At 42.1% G+C, this 22360-nt stretch overlaps 1 protein-coding gene across 4 annotated transcripts in view; it reads right to left on the bottom strand.

The window, feature by feature from the left end:
* Positions 1–483: 483 nt before the first annotated feature.
* The window catches only part of HDX (highly divergent homeobox), a 47150-nt gene continuing 25273 nt past the window's right edge, over positions 484–22360 (bottom strand). For all 4 annotated transcript variants that reach the window (XM_069868081.1, XM_069868080.1, XM_069868078.1 and 1 more), the window contains 5 exons: positions 17130–17337; positions 14033–14112; positions 11117–11200; positions 8485–8607; positions 484–7430 (listed from right to left, as the gene is read on the bottom strand). In XM_069868081.1, the coding sequence (XP_069724182.1) occupies positions 7305–7430; positions 8485–8607; positions 11117–11200; positions 14033–14112; positions 17130–17337 (621 nt within the window). In that variant the 3' untranslated portion in view covers positions 484–7304. The remainder of the gene's footprint in view (positions 7431–8484; positions 8608–11116; positions 11201–14032; positions 14113–17129; positions 17338–22360) is intronic.

The following is a 22360-nucleotide window of genomic DNA, read 5'->3' as shown; positions in this document are numbered from 1 at the left end:
CCTTTTCCAAAGGAACAAAATCCCATTGCAGGGAGCGGCTGCAGCGAATGCCGGGGCTCCCTCACAGGCTACTGCAAACCCACGGGAGAGGCTGTGCCGCTTCCCCACCTTGAGCCGTGTTCTTACAAGCACAGACACCCGTGCTGAGAGCTGCACCTTGGCAAACAGGAAGAGTTTCCTTTCTTTGAAGCCCACGTGTTGGATGAGAGACGGCTCCGCAGCCCAGCACCAGGCAGCTGCCAATCCCCGCCGGTCGCTGCTGGGAACACTCACGGCCTCTTCATCCTGCCCTGAGAGCTGGGAAGCAGTTCGATATCTGTTGGATGGAGATTCCCATTGCCTAGCGACACAGGGAAAACCGCAGCGTTAGGGGAGCAGGAGGTAAAGTGCCTGCACCACCACAAAGCCACCAGGGTCACCGAGTCCTTGGGCTGGAACTGGAATTTCACATGGCAACAACGAATACAGAAACGGAAAACGTCATATAGCAAAAGGAGTCAACCTTTATTTCATTTCTCCATAGTCCCAAACGTGACAGACGTAGAAAAATATCCTTGAGTCTAGTAGACAAATTTCCCAATGCTAAATAGCCCTTGACCCCGGCCGTCGGGGCCACTCGAGAGACGTTTGTACAAGCATCCCTTCAGGTTTGTTTTCCAATGAAAGGCTTCGCTAAACTAGAAACAATAAACTAGAGAGGAAAACCTGTCCTACCAAAGCATGCATATGCAGGGGTCTTCCAAAACTTAAACAGAATTAAGAAAGCAAACCAACCCTGGCACGCATTCGGAGGGGAAAACAATGCAGAACAGTCTGATGAAAAATTAATTAACTACGGACAAGTCAGAGCAAGTCCTGCGAACTATCTGGATAAGTTAATGCATCTATGGCACAACTTGTCACCAAAAAAAATTAAGGCGAAGACCAACATTTTATATAAAAATAGCTGAGCAGGCTTCTAAAGAAGGAAATAAGCATTTCTCATGAGGACTCTGTTAATACAGGATTATAAATACCCTTATATATACAGAAAAAACCAACCAAACGTATGGAATATCTCGCTAGGCATCCATCTTTCACATAAGCCAAGATCCTACGTCCTGGACCATCGAGGAGGTACTTCAGTTTAAGATTTATAGTAGTTTCTTTGCTACACATAGTCAAACAAATAATAAAAATGCAATATAAATATTGATTTTCACAGAGAAACTCGGTAATGAACCCAGGTTACGGAGCTTAATGAACTGGCCCAGAAAGAAATGATACAAGTTCTAGGAGCATCGACTACCTTATGTTTTGTAGGTGAAGGAAATCATCTCAGGTAGACAATAATGTTCAAACTTTCAGAATATATACTTTTTAATCAAACTGGTACCATTAGTGAAACTAAAGCAGAAATTATCACAGCAGAAGAATCACAATCTCCTCATAGATACAGCAGCTTGTTTATTTGCTAAGATCATTCAAAAATACCATTATTATGGGCATTTTAATAAATTTCCAAGCCCCAAATGTACCAGTTTTGCAAGGATTTCAACTATAAACAATCTTTATATGGATGTATCGGACTAGATTTCAAAACTATCCATCAGTATCTATAATGACATAAAAACGAGAGCAAAGAAAATATATTTTAGAAGAATTACATTAATATTTCAAGTGAAAATACCTTTGCAGCTGCTCAGATGCTGACAGAGCTGAGTGTCGCTGTGCACACTGTATTCACACGCACTCAGGAATTCCATTTCCAATCAGAGAAATGCCATTGCCATTGGAGAACATGCACTTCCCCAACACCACTCAGTGGATTTGACTTTTTGAACTGCATGTCACAAAATACGAAGATAAAGTAGAAGCTCTTGCCTACCAATAGGCAGAAACTTTTCAGTTCCCCGTCCTGTTTTGACTAAAACCCCATGACCTTCACTTCTCACAACCAGAATGCCTCGCTGGGGCTCATCCCCTCCCTGCTGGCTGGAAGAGGCACGTACATTCCACCAGCTTCCCCATGTGTTCTAGAGAAAGACAGGATGGGGAAATTGTAGGGACACTCTTTAGAAGAAGCTTTACTACAAAACACTGTCTGCATTGACATTTAAACCTTGTCTTGCTGCTGATTCCCATTTACACTCACGAGCAAATCAGAATGGTTTCTATGAGGTCATTATACAAATTGTTACGCGAAGAAGAGAAACAATAGCTGAAACAAAACCAGGAGGAACACGTTTATGAACTGTTAGGTCTCAGCAAATGGAATGCGCTATTCCTTTCCGTTACATTGCTGAGACTCGTTATTTGACTGTTGTCTCTGATAAATTAACATACGATGCAGTGAGACGCATTACAACGACCACTTCGTACCAGAATAAAGAAAACCAGCCATTCCTTACAGCAGCTGCACCAAACAGCACAGCCACCCACTGGCTGCAAAGTCCTGCACCCTCAATATTTACCACCATCAACATGTGCTGATCTTTCCTCCCTACCATCCTTATCTCCTTGCCTATATTTCACACGACAAATACTTAAGAACGGTATTAAAATAAACCAAACCAAAGTGAATGTCTCACGCTCAACTGAAAACCAAGCATAAAGTTGAAGGATGTACATTGGAAATAATTTATTGCCTATAAAACGTTAAAAAATGTTTTAGGTTCACATTTTCTGTGTGGTTTTAAGGGTGGTGTCATGGTTCAGAGGTAGTGTGTGTAAAATGTGATGCAGAGTTGGAACAGGATTATTTACTCAGCTCAGCGATACAGTCAAGTGTTCACCTGAACCCATGCACTGACCTGAAACCAGTTTCCTTACAGGAACACTCTGAAGTGCCTCTTAGTGAAGAGGATGTTCATGTGTTTTAAAAGAACCACCACGAGCCCAAATTTCTGCTGCATTTGCATCCGTCACCTGGGACCAAGACGTCACTGCTGCCTTTAGCCACACAGAAATGCTCCTCAGGCAGAACAACGCCCTCTCCTGCCATGGAAACCCCAGCTTTGTGGTACTGCCTGCTCTATTTTTTGCTCGTAAATTTTACGATTTCACCCTCGGCCAACGGGAAGGATGCAGGCAGTGGGACTGGAGGTAGGAAATGAAGCTTTTGGTTGTAACATTTCAAGTTACGAGTTCTTTCTTCCTGTTTCGGATATTCTGTGCTATTCCATTTATGCGTATTACTGTCTTTGCTTATTCCATCAGTATCCTGAGACCAACAGTCGGCTATGACTAGAGTACCTAGAGGAAAATTAGTGCTGGGCATTCGTTTCTTTTCAGCGTTACAGACAGGGCAGCGCAACAGCGATCCCACATTGGAAAGCTGATCGCCTTGAAGCAGTAATTGCCACTGCCACAGTACAGATGCTCGCAATACCATTGATTTCTCCTATCCCTTCCACTCTACGGGCACAACAGCAGATAGAGTTGTCACTGTTTGGTGACTGGACTTGCTAAGCTGCTTCGCAGTCTAAGAAGATGAAGATATAACTGGCACACTCCTTTTGCACTCAGAGGACTGCAAAGCCCGTGACCTGCTTGTCATTTTCAGAGTTTTTATTGCCTTAGTGAAAAAGAAATACTATGAAAGATTAAAGTGCAGTGCTGCTCCAAGAACCAAGCACTCAAAAAAATTGACTTTGTACGGAACCTCTGTGCGGGTTCTTTTAAATCTTAGAATATTTACTATTACTCACTCCCGTTAGACCTAGAGACTTGACAGAAGCATTGTTTGCAGGGACATGAAGAGAGGCATAGCTTCAGGAAAACTGCTTTCGTAAGCGTAAGCCAGCTTGCTAGCATCAAAGACTTTCATTGCTCCCAAAGGAGAGTGAGCACCCTGGCACAGTTTAAAGTGTCTGTCTTGTTTCCACTTTGGTTTCTTCAGAAAGACATACTTCATCATATCTGGTCTCACAGATGCATGAGCAATAAACAATGCTGACGAAGTCATCTTTCATGGACAAAGCAAATGAAAACCTTTGCAGAAAGCCTATGAAAACCTCAACGCGTCGCACTTCTGCTGTAGCAGTTATTCGAATCACAGAGCAAACCAGCACGATGGCAAAAGGGGCTCATTTCTGCCACGGGAACACCCCGTAGGGTTGGCTCCATCTGTCCTGGGAAGTCTGTGCAATGATGAACTAACACTCAAGGTGGGCTTTTACCATCATCCTATGGGCAGAGGCAATGACTATGACTCAAATCCTCATGTGCCATGGGCCCAGAGAGCCATCCCCATCGCTTGCCTTCATCTGAAGAACTTCTAGGATTTGATCTGGAAGCGAGTGTCCCGGTGACTGCATGTCAGTGCTGTGCCTGTCAATAAGATGCTTGTCAGACAGTTACTGAGATGAAGCTGCAAAAGAACAAGCCCAATACTCCCACACTGTTCTAAGGCCCAGCTCAACAAGTTTTCTGGACCAGGATGCAATCTGCAAACTCCTTTAGCACATCCCGTTGCCAGGTAAGGACACACGCAAGCCAAGATCCCCCTGTATTACCCACCACGTGTGTGATTTGTGTGTGCAGCGCCACACTGGGATGGGGAAGTTGACAATGCTCAAGGTTGGTGAAGCGTAACGTTACAGGACATCACAAGGTGCTCTTCAGCCACTGTACCACGACTACTGTTGCTGCATTGACTTAAAATACCAGTAATGGTGATAAACATTTTTTTACATATGGCAGGAAGTGCACACACACACTGATAAAAGCACAGAGCAGCTGTACAACATTCTCCTATATAGCATTTTGTTACATAGGACTGTAATTTATACTCCCTCTCCCTGAATAGCCTGTAATGCTGTCAAGTGCATCCGGGCACGAAAACATGACTGCTCTGCTATGTTTTGTCTTGTCACCTCACAAGAGAAAAGGACCAGAGAACATGCCCACAGGGATGACACGGGTGCTGACTGCAGCTAGAGGTTCAGCTGCACACCCCAAAGAGGATTCCAGCTTCCATGGGAAGAGGGACTTAAGGAATTGTTTGATCTCGCAGTACTCAATTCAAAATTACTTCCTTCCATTTGTTTGGCATATGAAATAAAAATAAGATGTAGTAAAACATGAATCATCAACGAAAGTTTTTCTGGTACGAAGGTGGATAACTTAACTGACCAGGAAATTAAGAAGTCTCCTTAGAAGTGCTCTGCCTTTTGTCATGGGAATTCAAGAGGAAGCAGCAGGAAAACAGGGTCCAAATAGTGGCAGTCACAGTACTGATTTCTATTTTTATTTCAGCAAGCTCAGAGAAAACAAGAGGTTTCATTGTCAGTGGCACAAACTTCCTATCAAGAGAGGACAGCAACAGAAAGCATTGTTAACCCAGTATAGAAAACCCTTTATAAACGATTTTTTCAGAGCAAGCAGAATTACAGTCAAGCCCTATCTGCTATTTGAAGGGCAGCACTGTGATCTTTGCTCACAAACCTCAATTAATTTTAGATGGGAGGTTATTTCAACAGGCATGTAAAATCCTGCTGCTCCTCTGCTGTAAGGACGTGTCTGCCAGCCAGGACATGAGATTCCAGCTCAGGCTGGAGGAACCTACCGCTCCCCTCCTGCTTACACACAGTGCCTCCCCACTCCTGGGATTCTACTCCCATTTTCAGTGCCCAAATTCAAACAGAGACCCAAGAGCTTCCTCTTGTGGGGTTACTCTGTGGAATAGACGGTTAGAGGTCTTTCGGGGACCAACTCAATTGCACAGCAGTCAGAACCATGAAACTGTTCTGCTTTGGGTTCTACAACAGCTCTAAAACGTGCCCCTGCCCTTTGTACAGCTGGCATTTAACAATATTGCTAAAGCTCCCAGTGCCCAAGGATGACACAGAGACAGAAACAAACCTGAAAGAACAGAGCACGCTACTGCTACTAAAAAACAGAGCTGTAGAAATGATTAGAGAGGCACAGATCAGACTAAGAAAAACCCAAAACTGTGAGTTATTCCAACTTATTAAATTAAAAAAAGAAAAAAAATACTATATAATTTCCTCAGCACTCTCACATTTCCAAGCCACCCCTTGGCCCTCCCGCTGAAGTGAAGGGGATTACTCACTGTGCTGCATGAATAAGGACTCCGAGTAAATGATTATTTGGCATAAAATCAGCCTGTGAAGGTATCTCTTTCAAAACGGCCGGCTGAAGGATATTCAGATTAGGAGTTATAGAGCATCAAGAACATGGGCATGCACCTACATGCCCTACTCAATTTTATCTGAATGTGTCCACACATCCATTTAATCAGATGAGTCCCAGGATTCAATGTCAGCGACCGCTGGGAAAGAAGCAGCCCATCTGAGCCAGTGCCCGCAATGAGGCTCACAGTTTAGAAACGGCACCTCAGGAGTTGCCAGGAAATGCATCAGACAGGGCTAACTCAAGAACAGGTCATGTCTAGAAGATCTGCAAAACTCAGTTCCAAACACCTTCCAGGATGCAATGACAGCTGTGGATTTAGGACAGTGCCATGATAAAATGGAGCAAAATTGGTGGAAAAATAGATAACCAAAACTTAAAACAATGAACAGAACTTAAGCATTCAACATTGACAAAAACAGTACCTACTTTCATAAAGAGCAGCGTAAACATCTAATTCCATTGCTACTGAGAACATCAGAAAGTTGCGTTTTGCAGGTACCGGGTTTCCCGTATCCATCTAATTTGTTACAACACTTATGATCGTTTCTGTACATTAATAATTTATTGATGATAATTCTAATTTTCAGTTAGCCATTGAAAGCTTTTTCAGCTATTTTGGTCAGCAGATGGAAGATTCAACAATCTGAAGTCACGTATGGAAAGCGCTTTAGTTTCATTTCAGATTTTCAAAAGGGTTCAAGCACAACTCATAAAAAGCCCGTTACTCTACTTGGATCGCCAAGTTTTAGTCCACCTACCTGAGTAAAAATGGAGAAAAAAATAATAACCAGGACCGGTCAGCAAGCAACTCTGAGGAATTATCTGTCTGTATAACAGGACATTGTTTACCACCCTTGGATCCCTGCTCAGAAAGACTTTGCTACAGAACAGGAGTTATTCTGGAAAGTCAGAAGTTATCCTAATCAAGGCCAAACTGTTAAAAGTGAAACCTTTTCTCACAAGGTTCTTCCATTTACCAAAACGAACATTCGAAATGCCTTGACACTGCAAGCTGTAGCCATGGCGTACACAGTTCTCCTTCAGGAAGTTCTACTTCACCTTGAGCGCTCTGTTTTTGGATCGAAGAACACTGGAGAGCAAAATGCCATTCTCTGGAAACCTACACGTTATGCAGGGTTTCTTTTCTGTCAATTAAAAAAAATAAATCACAAACTGTCTGAGGCGTTTTTCTCTGATAGAGACGACAAACTGAATGAGGTATCATCGGGCTCCGGGGATGTATGATTGAAATCCATTTCTTCTAGTTCAGGAGGTAAGTCTGAGAGCAGTGCCTGTAAGCACAAAACATGACAAGAGATTATTAGTTATGTGTTTTTTGTCTGTTAAACATTTATTTATTTATTTATTTAAAACATGTTAAACATGTCATGTTAAACATACTGAAAACCTTTCTTGAGCTTTTTGGTCAGTGTCAATTTGGATGGTAGAAAAACATCAGCACTGCTAGATATTGAAAGAAAAATCACTGTAAGATGAGGTACCTTAACTAACAATCCCAAAAGTTACTTAAGTCATTGTGGAACCAGCTCAAAACAAGTTTTTCTTCCAAACCAGATTTATATTCATTTATTTTATTCATATACTTCCAACATGCAAAAGCTATTAAACATATACAGCCATGCTGTACTGCAATCACACAGGCGACAGGACTAGATGCTGCATTTTTCGTTTCTGTGATTTATTGATTAATCTCAAAGATTTCAAGTTTACTTTTCTGTGTATTCATTTCACAGGGTTTTATGGAAAAAAAAGGGAAAACAACCATAAGCCATAATTATTTTGAATGTAAAAGCATTCTAAATTTCTTTCTTGCAAGTTAGTTTCTATTTTTACACCTGTAGAATTGCAGATTGTAAAGGCAAGAGGAAAAAAATAAAAGCAACAAAATCTCTTCCTAAATGAAGCACAAAATGTTACTCATATAAGCCTGATTCAACCCAGCATTAAAGGAAATGCTGTGTGTTAAATGAAGGGCAGTAAATGTGAAGCAGCCTGGCTGTTTTCCTAGACATCACAACTCAGAGCTGGCTGTTTTCCTAGATATTGCACCTTAGATCTCACACCAGACAAATCCCAGCCCCTCAGTGTGCACTGGAGCTCTGGCTGTCCCACCAAACAGCCACACTTGTTTGTCTGTGTCACTGCTTGTGTAGATCACAAGATCTTTCTTTTGTTTAAAGTTCAGCTTCCCCTCGTCTGCGAGATGTCCAGCACAACATTGCCCTAATCATCATCTGAGCCTCTGGGCACTATGGGATAAAGCCAAGGGAGGGACAGAACACAAAATGACAAACACCTTCTATTAAAACCAACTTCTAGACTTACCTGCTGCTGTTCTTTATCGTCTGATTTAATAGCAAGTATCAAACTCCGAGTAAACGTCTGTAGTTCAAAATACTTCTGTTTGTGGTTCTCCAGCTCATTCTCAATGAACCTGACTTCTTCATTCTGGGGGGAGAAATGACATAAAGCTCTTGATATACTAAACAGCACAATTTAACGACACCTAATCATACTTGTGTTCAACTGAAATGGTTTAGCGACAGTGAGCAAAAATGTGTTCAGTGGGATTCCTGCCAAAACCAGTATTAGGTAAAGCAAAAAATTCTCCAATTTACAGAACAATGCATGCAGGCTTTGGATACTATGAGAAGTGTTTGATGAATGACCAGTAGTGCAACGCTAAACCTGGAAATGCTTGTGCCCTTTAATTGCTCATCATCCTCCACAAGAGATGGGTCATGTCAAATCACGTTAAGTGCAGACAAGGCGACTCAGAATTACTGACTATCATTAAAGCATTAATGACTTGGGTCAAAGTTTAGATCAACCTTTTGAAAAAAGCCCTGCTTTTTATTTTACACGGATGACCTCTAATTCCATTTGAGAATAAAGAAAACTAGTGCCTTGGTCTCTCCCTAGAAGAGCTGATCTTGAAAAGGCAAGATGACAGTGAGAGGAGACAGCAACTCAATTCATTATTACAGCAGGGAACTTGTCACAAAACCAGGGAAAACAGCTGAAATTCCTCAAAGCCGCCACAGATTAAAGCACAGCACCCTCTAGTGTGGTTGAGTTCGCCAAGTGTCAGCTCACCAACTTCCCCATGTTCTCTCGAGTTACAGAATGTGCATGGGTGAGAAGGCATTTTTCCAACCTTGGCATAAATATGTGTGACTGTAATTGCAAATCACTTTATATGAAAATAAGAAACTTATTAAAGATTATTAATTAAAGATTCAGATTTGATAAGTACTTCAGTTTATTCCAATTATCTCCTCTCCTTCAAACTTCTCAACCGATTGCTATGTGAGATCAAAACGCTAAATCCGTTGATCAGCGTAGAGTGAAAATTAGTGTTCTCTGGTTATTTACTTTTGCAAAGATCATGTAACCTGAATCAAGAGTTCATTTTTCAAGATCAAAGTCACTGTGCATTTCTGCAAAAGGAGCCTGCATGCTGGCTCCAAACGTGCATCATCCATGTGATAGTAATGAGAAGACAAGCACACAGAAATGGCCAACACACAGAGAAAGTAAGCAGGTTCACAGGTAATTCATGCTAAGTTGCATTTACCGAGGGATCTCAGAGGCAAGAGAAGCCTCATCCTTGCTTATGGAACCATATGGTTCATTCAGTTGGCAGTTTTGCATACAAAACGTTCCTTGATGGCTGGGTTTGGTGACAGCAAAGAATTCCATAAGCAAATTTCAGTAGACTTAGGACCTGGCATTTTGGTTTAATGGTGAAAATACTTTGTGTTTTAATACCATAGAACTCTGCTCTGATATTCATGCTCACGTTTCCAGATTGGTGTAGTTCAACACCAGCTGATACGAAAAGGTGAGAATACGTGAGGAACAGGAAGGGTTGTAACAGGCCTTTAAAAATGGTTGTTGGGTTGAGTATTTTTTTCCCTGAAAAATTCACATTTCTTCAGTCCAAATATTACTCAATCCCCTGTTTCAGGTTATAACGGTGCTGAGAATCAAAGAGGAATATATGGGCTTTCATATGAAAATTAGCTTAATGCATTTCTTTCGGATGGAAACTTAGACGTTTCCTATTTAGCAATGGCTTTGCCCAGCCAAAGAAGGAATTCAGATTTATGCCCAACACACAAAGGCACAAAGGATAATCGCTAATGTCAAACAACAAACCAAGACAGAGGCTTCTGTAGGGCATGCTGTCACAACAAGCCTTTCGCTGTGGTGACAGGTGACATTAAGAAAAGGTCACTCCCTCTCTATATTCATTCTCCACTGCCCTCACCAGGAAAACGCTGCTTGAGGGAGTGATTTTTGTTCTGAAAGGAGAAGCCATTTAATATATTGGTAATTGATTATCATTAGTAGAACGTACCTGTTTTCTAAGTATAAAAAACAGCTGCATAGACAAGAACATGCTCGATACACAGGACAGACCTGTGGAGCTCTCGGGAGAGCAGCAGCACCCCTGTAACCTTTACCATTTGGCAGAAGACAGTGGCTGTCAGGTATCCAACTGCTTTTCCTCTCTACTGCTCCCAGACACGTTCTGCGCTACGCTGTGAGAATGACTTCTTCTCAGATCCCCCCATTTTATTAGAAGACTCCAGCTGTTACGTCCCTTTTCAGAGCTGGCAGCATCCCGCTGCATGTAAAAGTGTGCTGCAGCATTCCAAAAACCAGTTCTTGCACAGAATTAAAGCTTTGGTTTAGTGGCTAAATAAATCGCTTTGTGTGGGACACGTGGTGGGAGCTGCAGATGGCTACAGGCAAAGTAATGGAACTGCTCTGCAGAACGAGGATTCTGCCTGCCTCCCTCTGGGCTGAAACACAGGCAGTCTGGCTGTGAGTGGGATGAGGGCAGAGAAGCTGCAGGCTCTCATGTGCTGTTGCTGAATTCCTTACAGATGCCTCCATCCGAACTTCCTCTGGACTAACCTGCACGGCATTCCAGAGCCTCATCACTCACCTTATAGTCCAACAGAGAACTCATCTGGTCCACTTCAGAATTACTTATCATATCACTTTCTTCATCATCTATAATTTCTATTTTCTGAAACAGAAGTAAACAGTTCATTCCAAATATTTGAAAGCATAGATTAAACCAGCAAACAACAATCTGTATCTCAAAGTGGCACAGAAGGATGAAGGCGACAGCACCTCTTGCTGCCTCCTGAGAAACTCTGGACTGAGCAGCCCCCATTAGATGGCAATCATGCACCTCAGCCACACGATCTGGGAAGAATCTGAATGGAAGCTGCTTGTACTCAGGGCTGCTGCCATGGTGACCTGGCTGCTTTCAAAGGAGGAGCTATGTGTCACCATGCTTCTGGCACTAAGTTCCATCCTATATCTCATTACAGCCTGCGCTTAATTCCGTAAGCCTTTTGTTGAAGGACTCCCCGGGGGCGAAGAAGGTTAGGGAAGTTTATTCCTCTGGAGCAAGGCAGACATTATGGCAAGTGACAGGCAAGTCCTTGCTGACCTACTTCTTGCCTACAAAAAATGAAGAGGTCTCCTTTGGCCTTCTTTGGCCTCAGCGCAAGCCAAATGCCCTGAACAGAGAGGATGTGGATACAGAGGACACTCCAAACACATACACGTGGACATTTTCCTTGATTCACTCAAATTCTTGGGAGCTTTTTGTATTGGGTTTGTAAAGATATACAAAGCACAATGTTAAGGGCCTAACTTAATGCTGATTAGAACTCAGAGTATGTTACAATTGTATTTTGAGTTGTAAAACATTCACTTTTACATCATTTACCATTTGCATGTTCTGCTTTTTTTCCCAACAGAAAACCTTGCGTAAGAAAGTTACATTAAAAGCTAATTCTAGTAGGAAAAACCACAAAATGTACACATTTTTAGTGCACCTATGAGATTTTAATTTTTATTCATACCCAAGCTAGATCTCAAACGGATGGAAGGAGTTTGAATTAGCAGTGATAAGAATGGCATTTTACCAAGAACTCCAAGGGGCAACTGCACAGATGAAACCAGAGATTTCACTGTATCTCTGAGAGGAAAGCAGTGGTACTGTAAAAAGAGGGGTTTGATTTTTTTTTTACTATTTTTCATTGGTTTAAGAGTTGTAAATATTTATGAACCTGTATATAATAAGTTAAAGCAAATTTACTATGTACTTCAGTGTGCTGTCTAATACAGTGCAGGTAAGGGCCCAAACTGGCATAAAACTTTTAAATGCTTAGTTCTCGAGGTGTTATTTCAGAAGAGGTTTCTTCTCTGCAGCAGATTTGTGTGTCTCCTGCCTGCCTGCAGGCCAGCCATCAGAAATTCCCTTCTAATCACCCCAGGGGAACCCCTCAGGGAAGGTTAACAGCCTCTCACCAGCGGTACCCACAAAGCTCACCTGGTGAAGGTAGGGAGGGTAAAAACGTTTTCTTTTTTCACTGTCTGACAGCCCAGCTGATGTGATAACATCTCAAAGGCTCCGTGTCACAAAGACCTGCTGCTATAGCTCACCCTAAGTAAAACCGTGAATCAAGTATCTTTGCTCTTAGACTCAGCTTGAGGAAAGAGACTCTAAATAAATGGCAAACATTCACACTATCTTTGTTACACGTTTGAAGATTGCAGGGCAAAGGATGGATTAGAATTTTAAATAAGAAAACTGTTCTTTTAGTCAAGTCCAATGTATTTGATTTCAATTTTAATTCTGTTATAATGTTTTCAGAACAGAGGACGAAAAACCTACTCCTCTGTTTCCCTCTTCTCATTATATCAGATTATATAAACGCAGTTCAGGTAGGCAGGAGAACTGAGTCTCTCAGACATCATCCTTTCAGACCTTTTACCTTTGTCATTTTACATCCTGCATCTCCATGGTGAACGCATCAGCCTGAAACTCCAGGTGATTATATCTGAGGTCACAGCAGGTCGTTAAGGTAAACAGAAGGGAGAAAGGCAGCTGTTTCTGTTCAGGCAACCACAGCAAATGCAGCCATGGGATTTCAGTTAAAGCAAAAGGCGATCATATATTAACAGAAGAAAGAAAACGTTCTCTCCTTTCTGTATATAAAAAGGGAAGGGAATCTCCTGTTTGCTTCCCCACTTAAGGTTGTGTGTGATTAACGTAAGACAAATGTTCTTGTCCCGCTCTGAGCTGCTGTTGTTTAATCTCTGACGCAACACAAGTGCGGTTGAGAACTGGAACCATCCCCTGTTCCTTCTGCAGATAACTTTTAAGATAAAAATTACCCTACCACTTGGGGTCTTCTCTCCTCTTCCTCCTCTCCTTTCTTCTAATTTGAGAGAAGGCAGGCTAAACAAAGGGGATATATTGCATTATTGGCCAGGACTCCTCCCTCTGCCCTTCCTTCCTTGTCTTACTGCTGTTAATTAAAAGCAGCAAGAACAACTCTGTTTGACTCAATGTGAATGCAAGTGAGAAAACAAGAAATATCTAAATAACACCTTGTCAAGGGTAGGGGAGTGAAGAATACACATTCACCCCAGTCCAACCATACATATTCTGGGTAAGCTACAGAGAGGAAGCTCTAGAGACTTTCCTAAAGATACAAAACCTCATTTTCAATTATTACTCAGGGTTTTCTATTCTCACTCTTTTACCATACTAGGTATTTATAGAGCACTACCCAAGCGTTGTGCTTTGCACTCTAGAAAAGGACACTGGATTGTTATAATACAGAAAAATCCGTATATTTCAATTTCTGCTGAATGTGCATAACTCCACTGTTTTAGCACTTTTTGTACAGTTTTTTTTAGTGCTCAATCACCTAGGAAGGACACCTCACACACTCAACTGAAGTTTCTACCTAGTGAAAACTGCTGGTACTGGGCAATAACTTCAGCATTAGCAATTAAGAAGGTCACACCAGTGGAACAGGAAAGGTATACATACCACATTATCAGTGGGTTCTGCATTCTGGTCATCATCTTTGTGACCGATTTCTTCATTTTGAAGAGCTTCATTTGTCTCTTCTGCAGAAATAAATTAGCTTTTCAGATTTCATTCAAATTTTACGCTGAAGGAATATTAACATCTTTACCACTAAACATGTCACATCTGCTAGACACAAAAGCAAAGTCATATTATCAGTGTCTATTCATAAAAAATACTGTTATGTGTTATTAAAAAGATACCATATTACAAGTATTTCAGGGCAAATTCATGCCAGTGCTACTTGAAACAACATCAAGTACCCTCCTGCAATGTAACAAAACCTTCCTGGTTTGAGGTTGAGGTTGGAATACACAAAGGTGATGAGGAGTTTCATATCAGAGGTGCTCAGAACTTAAATTATCCTTAAATTTCAGCTACAAGCCCTAGATGGTACCATTAGCCCTAACTATGGCCAAGGTGAAAAACTAAGACAGACAACCATATTCCTCCGTATGATGAAATCTGTTTCTCAGATTTACTCTAATTCTCCACGTTTAATATACTGTCAAGAAGAACATGGTTGATAGAAACTGCAAATCAGAAAAGAAAACAAAACACAGAGGCAAGACAGCTATGATAAAAAAATGAAATGATGTCCCTAACAGCCAGGCTGTTGATTGTGAACAGAATGCTTCCAAACGCTGATGAAATTCCACAGTTCTACAGAGGGCAGAGCTTGTGTTTAAAGGGTCCAACAGCCCAGCTCGGGCACCTGCAGAGGAAAGGAGGCAGCAGATGTTCACGGGGGACTGAGAGAGGGCAGGTAATGGTGCAGGGGTGGGTTGCTTCCATGCTGACACCAGGTAAGGGAGTTAACTGGAGTTAAACAACAGCTGCAGAGAGGACAATACTCTAGGCCAGATCGTAGAGACAGTTATTGTTTAAAATTACTTTTCTACCAGTTAAATATCTCTAAATGAAGCAAATTGTATCTGAAGTTGTCTCAAATAAATTTATCTGCCACAGGCTGCAATCTCAAAGGAAAATTTCTGCTAGCAGCACAAGCCCCTGGGTCCAAGTACGAGAACCATAAAGCAGGAGGCAAAACCCAGCCCCATTGTTAGACTCAGAGCAGTGAGGGGTCACTGCAGATGCACCGCGGGGACGCTGGAGCAGTTGGAAGCACCAGCCACTCGGTAACACTGACCCTCACCGCTTGGATTCAACAGCCAAGGGAAGCCACTCCCTACGGCTCTTTCAACTCTTTGAGTGTTCAGCCTCAGCTGACATAAACTGGCACAGCTGTACTGGCCCCCCAGAGCCATGTGTACCTACACAAAGATTTATGAGATCTTTAATGCTTGGGTTTGCATTTTCTAAAAAAAGCTTATTAAAAAAAAAAGTACACACTACATTTTAAAAGCAAGTGCCATCACCACTCTAATCAGGTAACTGAAAATATCTTTTTCCTGTCTTTGAGAGTGGTTTCTGTTGTTATTTATTTATTTATTTATTTAGTGTCAAAAGCTGCAGTTCTCAAGCATTAAAACAATCATGCATCGTGCCTGGATGGTACGCATTATTACTGGTGGGAATATTCTCCAGGAGTTCCCCTTAAACTTGAGCTGCAGCAGTGAAACCCACTCCTTTGAACTGCAGAAATGAACAGAAATCATTCTTGTGGTAGAATAAAGGAAAGAAAATGGGATTCCTGAGTGCTGTGGAAATCCTATAGTTTTCTTCCATTTCCTTAAGCCTTGACTCTAATAATCTACTCATATTCTCACAGCTTTATCCTGTTCTAGGAAAGCCTCGTTCAATAGACGTGGTGTTATTCCTTGCTTTAAGCTACAGAGAGTTCAGACTCTTCCCCTGTCACCATTTCCTTTCAAGCAGATCTGACTAAATCAGTTCCTTCCATACCTCCGGCAAATCAAGGACTCTTAGATTCTGCATCTCACTTGGCTTTCAGTCACTTGACTCATTTCTTTATCATCTTATTCTCTTTACAGGACCACATGACAAAGCTATCACAACTTCATTCCCAGCAGTTTCCTATTTTTTCTAGTTTTCTTCCTTTAAACCAATCCGACAAAATGACAAGATCAGCTCTGGCATATTAAGCTGCACCAGCATGCACTAGATCAGACTTTCTTTTAGGTTAGAGAGCAAAGGCTTTATTGATCTCTTCTAATCAGAAGCACTGGGAGCAATTAGCTGAGCTTGTGAAGCCGGTGCCGGTGCCGAGGGGCAGTTCATCTGCCCCAGGCTCAGAGTAACAACACACAGGAGGGAAAGGGGGAGATTGATTTAACGTGGGCATGTGGCTCTGGGAGGTGGGGTAAAAGGGAATTAGGTTTAAGACAGTTATCACTCAGGATCATGCAATTTACTGAGAACACACAGGCACCCTGCGTGTGCAGTTCTGAGGCTTTGAGCAGTCCCCTGTCACCGACTTTGATCTTTTCTGTTGGTTTGTATTTGCTTGTCAGAGACCATACACGCACTGCAGACAGCTTAATGGCAGTGGAGCCACACCGACACCCTGGAAAGCTCTTTTAGTTCAGGGCCAAGTCAAAGCTCATACATCTTCTGAATCTATCTCATCAGCATCAGGAAAACTAACCCTACAGCTCTGGTCAGCTCAGAGCAGGCAGGTTCACAGGCATTACTGCTTGTTTAGATGAGCATCGTTGGTGAGATTCAGGCTAACAGGAATGGACATTCGAGCTGGCTGTGCAGACCTGGCCAATTAACAGAAGACATTTTAAAACCCGGCTTCCTAGGGAAGTCAGACATTTGCACTGCCTGTCCTGCAGTACAAAATCAGCTGCACCAGTAAACTGTGAACTTGCCATTTAACTTCAGATGAATCTGGCAGAAACAGAAGTCTTTGATAAAATGTTTCTGCATGCTTTGTGATAATAAAACAAAAAAAAAAATCATATAGCGAGAAGCAGAAGCAAGAGACCAAACAGTACCTTTGGTACGTAGGTAACTTGTGACTGTCAGACACGCTTGAAGACATTTTTGAATGTGTACAACAGAGAATCAAAGCATGCACACATTGCACAAAAGTGAAAATACATACAGTAGTAACTGCATTTTCAAATACCTTGTGAGCTTCCTTCAGATAAGCAGATTGATACTTCATCATTCCTATCATTATCATCCCCCACTTCGGTAGCAGCTTCCTCTCCTGGATTAAGTGCTGATTTAGAAACAAATTCAGATTGATCAGAGAAATCAGCAGGGCCTCCTCTAGGGGGTGGGACCTCAATCCCCATTAAACGATATTTCCGTCTTCGATTCCCAATCCAAGTCTTGTAAGAGAAATAAACATGAATGATATCAGAAACTATAACAAAAGCAACAGGCCCACAACCGAGCGAAATTAGCCCATCTAGTCTATAGGAACAAGCGTGTAGCCACGATTCACAGAAGGTGGTATTTGACCCTCACGAGGCTGCTTTTCGGAATACTGTGTCCAAGCTCAGTCCTCCAATACAAGGGAAAAGGGAAGGTGCACAGCAAGAGGAAAAGAAGCAACAGTCACAAGCTGCAGAAAGGGAAGCTTTGACTGGAATTAAGAAGTAAGAACAAATAATGTTTTACACTGCAGCACTGGAACAGTCTCTCTATAGGAGTCTTTGTATCTCCACCCTTGGAGGTACTCAGCATGTTACAACATCGTGAGAAACATGACCTGACTCTGAAGTCAATCCTGCTCTAAATAAAGAAGAGGACTAGGAGACCTTGTAAGGTCTCACCCCACCTAAATTATTCAATGAACTTAATCTTTGATCCAAGTTCTCCCGCTCTGCAACTTCCACAAAAGGACTAGAGCATCCAATGACCCAAACGCCCCACCTCTTCTAGGATTTCCTACAGCACGGAAGAAAATGTCCAAGGTGATCGCCCTGCACCACCCCACTTTGATAACAGAACATCACTCACTTGGTAGAATGAAGTTCAGAGCAATATTATCCTTCAGTCCTCTTTGGTTGGAGTCTTTAAGAAACACTGCTCATAGTAACTGTTTCTAAGAGGATACTGTAAACAGTGGTGGGAAATGAAGAGGGTCCATGACCAAGGAACCCAGAAACTCATTCATGATTGGACGAGTGTGGCAAAATGCCCACCCTGTCCATAAGGTCTATGTTCCAACAGAGGTTACCAAACACATTAAAACATAGGATTCTTTTTTCTTTAAAGATACATTAAACACTGTTGTCTTATTTCAGAAATACCTGCATTGCCTGTCTTCCTTGTCACCCTTTCCTTAGCTACACTTTTGATATAGAGCATGAAAACGTTTAGTAAGAAACTTGATTATCAGTAGACAAATTAAGAAATATTAACAACAGTCCCAGCTACTAAAGAGAGTTTCATACTGTGCCAGCCTTGAAAAAAAATTTTTTTTAAAGCTGGATCTCTAAGTAGCTAAAAGGTGATTTGCTTCACAATATTTTTGGCAAATCATTTTTGTTGGGTGACATTTGCTTTCTCAATGTGCTGATTTTCCTCTTTGAAGAATGCAAAACAGGTACACATAGAGCTACCTAAATATTTTTGAACATTATATACAGTTTAAGAGAAAAAAAATCCACCCTGTAATCCCAAAGGGCCCCCTCCAGACCTGTATCTTCTTTCCAAAAAGTGTACTGCCACTCTTTAAATTTTCCTGTAATCTTGTGATGGCAATAAATACTGCTAACAACTATAAAATTTAAAAGCAAATCTGCTTCTTTTTTACTAAAAAATTCATGAAAGAATTGAGGCACTTGGGAAAGGCAGACCTTGTCTTTTTACACACTTTTCAAAGCAGAAAGCCTTCATTCAACATACTGAATATGTTATAGAAGTTGAATGTATTTTTATAGCATCTCAGATTAAAACGGGAAAGAAAAATAATAAGGTTCCACAACCTCCATGCTACATTTAAGAGTGAATATTCTGGAGCAGTAAAACAATGAGTGCAAAAGCAGAGTGGTAATTCTATGTAGGAAACCAGCTTAGTAGTTCTAATTATATGCCTAAAACCTTACCTCCTTCAAAACTTCAAACACCACCTGCAAAGCGCCTGTGAGCAGACTTATTAAGCCTACTTAGGGCAGGCACCAATAAGCTCAAGCAGCAACTTCCCCAGCTCAGCAAATGACTGACTGGCCAGAGCCAGGGAAGAAAGGCAGAGGAGTCCAGGCAGAAGGAGCCATCGCATGTCTGCCCTCAGGCAGCTTCTGAGCAAGCAGCCTGGCAGGGAGCCACTTAAAAACATGATGACAGCTCTCCAGATATCGGGGTTAGGGTGTCAATGTGCTAGAAAGATTCTAGGTTGGAACTCACTTAACTGAAAAAATAAAGATGAAATATTCAGAGCTGTTTTTCCAGTGTCTCTCTGGATCACAAGCCAGCTCCAGTCCAGGCCAAGAGTCCCAACCAGAAAAGCTGTTGGTCAGCTGGGAAGAATGAGCACCTTGCAGCAAATGCTTGGTTTTGCTGTTAACATCAGACTGAAGCACTGCCTTCAGGAATCCAGATTCCAGGGGATGAGCTGCTGGGAAATGGAAGGAGGTGTCTCTAGCATGTGCCAAGTACCTAGAAGGAGCTCTTGGCCTTTTATGAATGAAAGCGTTACGCTTGATAAAAAAGTTGTCATGGACTTCTTTATAATCCTCGTTTTTTCTGAGGAGTTTGATAGCTGTCATCCCTCTTTCTCAAATATCTCGTGTCTCACTGCCAAGAAGGCTACTCTGCTTTCAGATGCTATTTTGGTATGAAGGAATAAAATTATTCAAGCAAAATATAAACAAAAATGTGTGTCAGTAACTACAACCCCCCCCCCCCCAAACAAATGTAATCAGCAATAATTATCATGTAAGCAAAAGATGTATTGTAAATTAATGAAGTATCGGTCAGATTTCACTTATTTAAAGATGAAATAATGGGGGGTTTTGGTGTCTTGGGAATATTTGAAGGACATTTGAGGGTGCAAATGAGCATGATGCTGACCAGCAGTTACTTTGCAAGTCCACTCTTCTACCAGAAGCAGAAAATCTATGGAATAAAATGCCCTGTTCAACCTTAAAAGATTAAGTCCATAGTTGCAAACATTGTCCTTCCTTGCACTGGAAAACAGGTTTGATGCTTTCATTGCACTGGAAATCTTTCAATCCAGTAAGGGTGACAGTGATCACTCATTTCTACTGCTGGAATGGCAACATTTATCTGGACAAATCATGAAATTCCATTAAAAAAGCTTTTAAAAGGGAAAGATGGGGACATGTATTTAATGGAGTTAAAACAAGCAATATGTGTATGTGAATATTTATTATCATAGAATCATAGAATAACCAGGTTGGAAGAGACCCACCAGATGATCGAGTCCAACCATTCCTATCAAACACTAAACCATGTCCCTCAGCGCCTTGTCCACCCATGCCTTAAACACCTCCAGGGAATGTGACTCAACCACCTCCCTGGGCAGCCTCTGCCAGTGCCCAATGACCCTTTCTGTGAAAAATTTTTTCCTAATGTCCAGCCTAAATCTCCCCTGGCGGAGCTTGAGGCCATTCCCTCTTGTCCTGTCCCCTGTCACTTGGGAGAAGAGCCCAGCTCCCTCCTCTCTACAACCTCCTTTCAGGCAGTTGCAGAGAGCAATGAGGTCTCCCCTCAGCCTCCTCTTCTCCAGGCTAAACAACCCCAGCTCTCTCAACCGCTATATTTAATTGTATTATATTTGTAGACTGCATATATTTAGGAGGTGTGTTATTTGATGTATACATATTTGTCCTTATTACTATTTACACATGCTACTCTTATTTCCATCACAAAAGGAGAAACAGTCGCTAGTTGCACACTACCTAGCACTCAAGGTACAGTGAAAGAGGCAAAAAAGGATTGAGAGGGGAGAGCTTTTCCCAGCAGAGTCCCTCAGTCCAGTTCTTGCAGTGCAGGTATCTACAGAGTGTGGAGATGCTGTGGACACCCGTCCTACAGCTGGGACACAAACGATGCACCTTAGAGAAAGAACAACAGGAAGCACTGAAGATCACACACATCCTGCAGCATTAATTCAGCCCTTACAAACCAGAAAAACGGTGCAGCATGGCAGAGGACCAACCTCTACTTAATTCCTGCTGCAGTTCTCACCTCTGCCTTGCAGAGGAACCAGAGGCAGGACAGATTCCGGTCACAGCCACAGTCACTAAGAAGAAAAGAAATGTTTTTGTCCATTCACTTGTGCATGTCATGCCAGAGGGTCCCATGGACCTGACCAGAGCCCAGCACAGCTGCCCTGAAGACAGAAGCATTTTAAGCAGATGCTATTGTACAGAACTTCACAGTGCCATCCCGTTTGTGCCAACGAGCGTGTTCGTAAGGGAACAAAGGGAGGTGAAGTGTGAGTGTCAGTCTCACTGCCCTGTGAATAAGGTACTTCGTATCCAGGAGTCCGTTTTGCGTTGCTGTCAATGGAAACAGCTTCACCTTTCAGAAAGCAAACTGAAGAGCTTAGAAAATGTGGAGCAGCTTTGTTCTCTACAGAGAAGAGAGTAAGTCCTTACAGCCTCCAAAAGTCCAATTCATTTTTTTATAACACACACGTGCTCAGGGAAACAAGCAGGTAAAGAAACAGATCTGTGTTCAACACTGAAAGTAGCTTTGGTACCACTTTGATACATTGACCCAGGAGAGATCTCCACAAAAGCAGCATTTCAAAGAAGGGCTCCTAGTGCTGCTTTTGTAGCAATGTCGTAATTTTAAGAAAGAAGTGGAAAAAGGATGAAGGCTGAAAGGACTAGTCACAATTGTCATGCCTGTTATGAAGGAAAGGAAGACTCTGATCATGCTTCTGTACTGACTGCAAAGACAGTCGGACTTTTTTTCTGAAGGGTGGAAAGACTCAGAGTGAGCGAGACACCCACAGCTTGGGAGCGATGACGGATGCTCTGCAACTGGGAATACAGTGGCAACAAGTGGTGCTGTACCAAACCTCCCACCCTCTGGAACTGATGATGTGCAATGGTCTCAGGAGTCAGGGTACCTTCACCAAACACGTGCTTGCGAAAGCAACCCTTCATCAATGACACCCACACAGATTATCAAGTTGAGTGACCCAGAACTCTTTGCCCTCCATCACAGCTCAACCTGGCCTCAAGACAGTCTTGTAGGATTTTTTTTTCCTGTTTTTGAGCACTGTCTTTCATATGCTTACAATGATTTTTTCCTATAAGCATTAATGAGAACTATCTTCCCCATATCTTTAGAAAGGCTCTTTTGTATCTTAATAGCAACATAAAGAGCACTTTTCAGTCTCCTGAGATACCCCTAAAATATGTAACACTT

Source organism: Phaenicophaeus curvirostris, chromosome 13 (assembly GCF_032191515.1).
Source record: "Phaenicophaeus curvirostris isolate KB17595 chromosome 13, BPBGC_Pcur_1.0, whole genome shotgun sequence".
Taxonomy (NCBI): Eukaryota; Metazoa; Chordata; class Aves; order Cuculiformes; family Cuculidae; genus Phaenicophaeus; species Phaenicophaeus curvirostris.
Note: the sequence above shows the minus strand (reverse complement) of the source record. Positions and strands in the feature narration are given on the sequence as shown.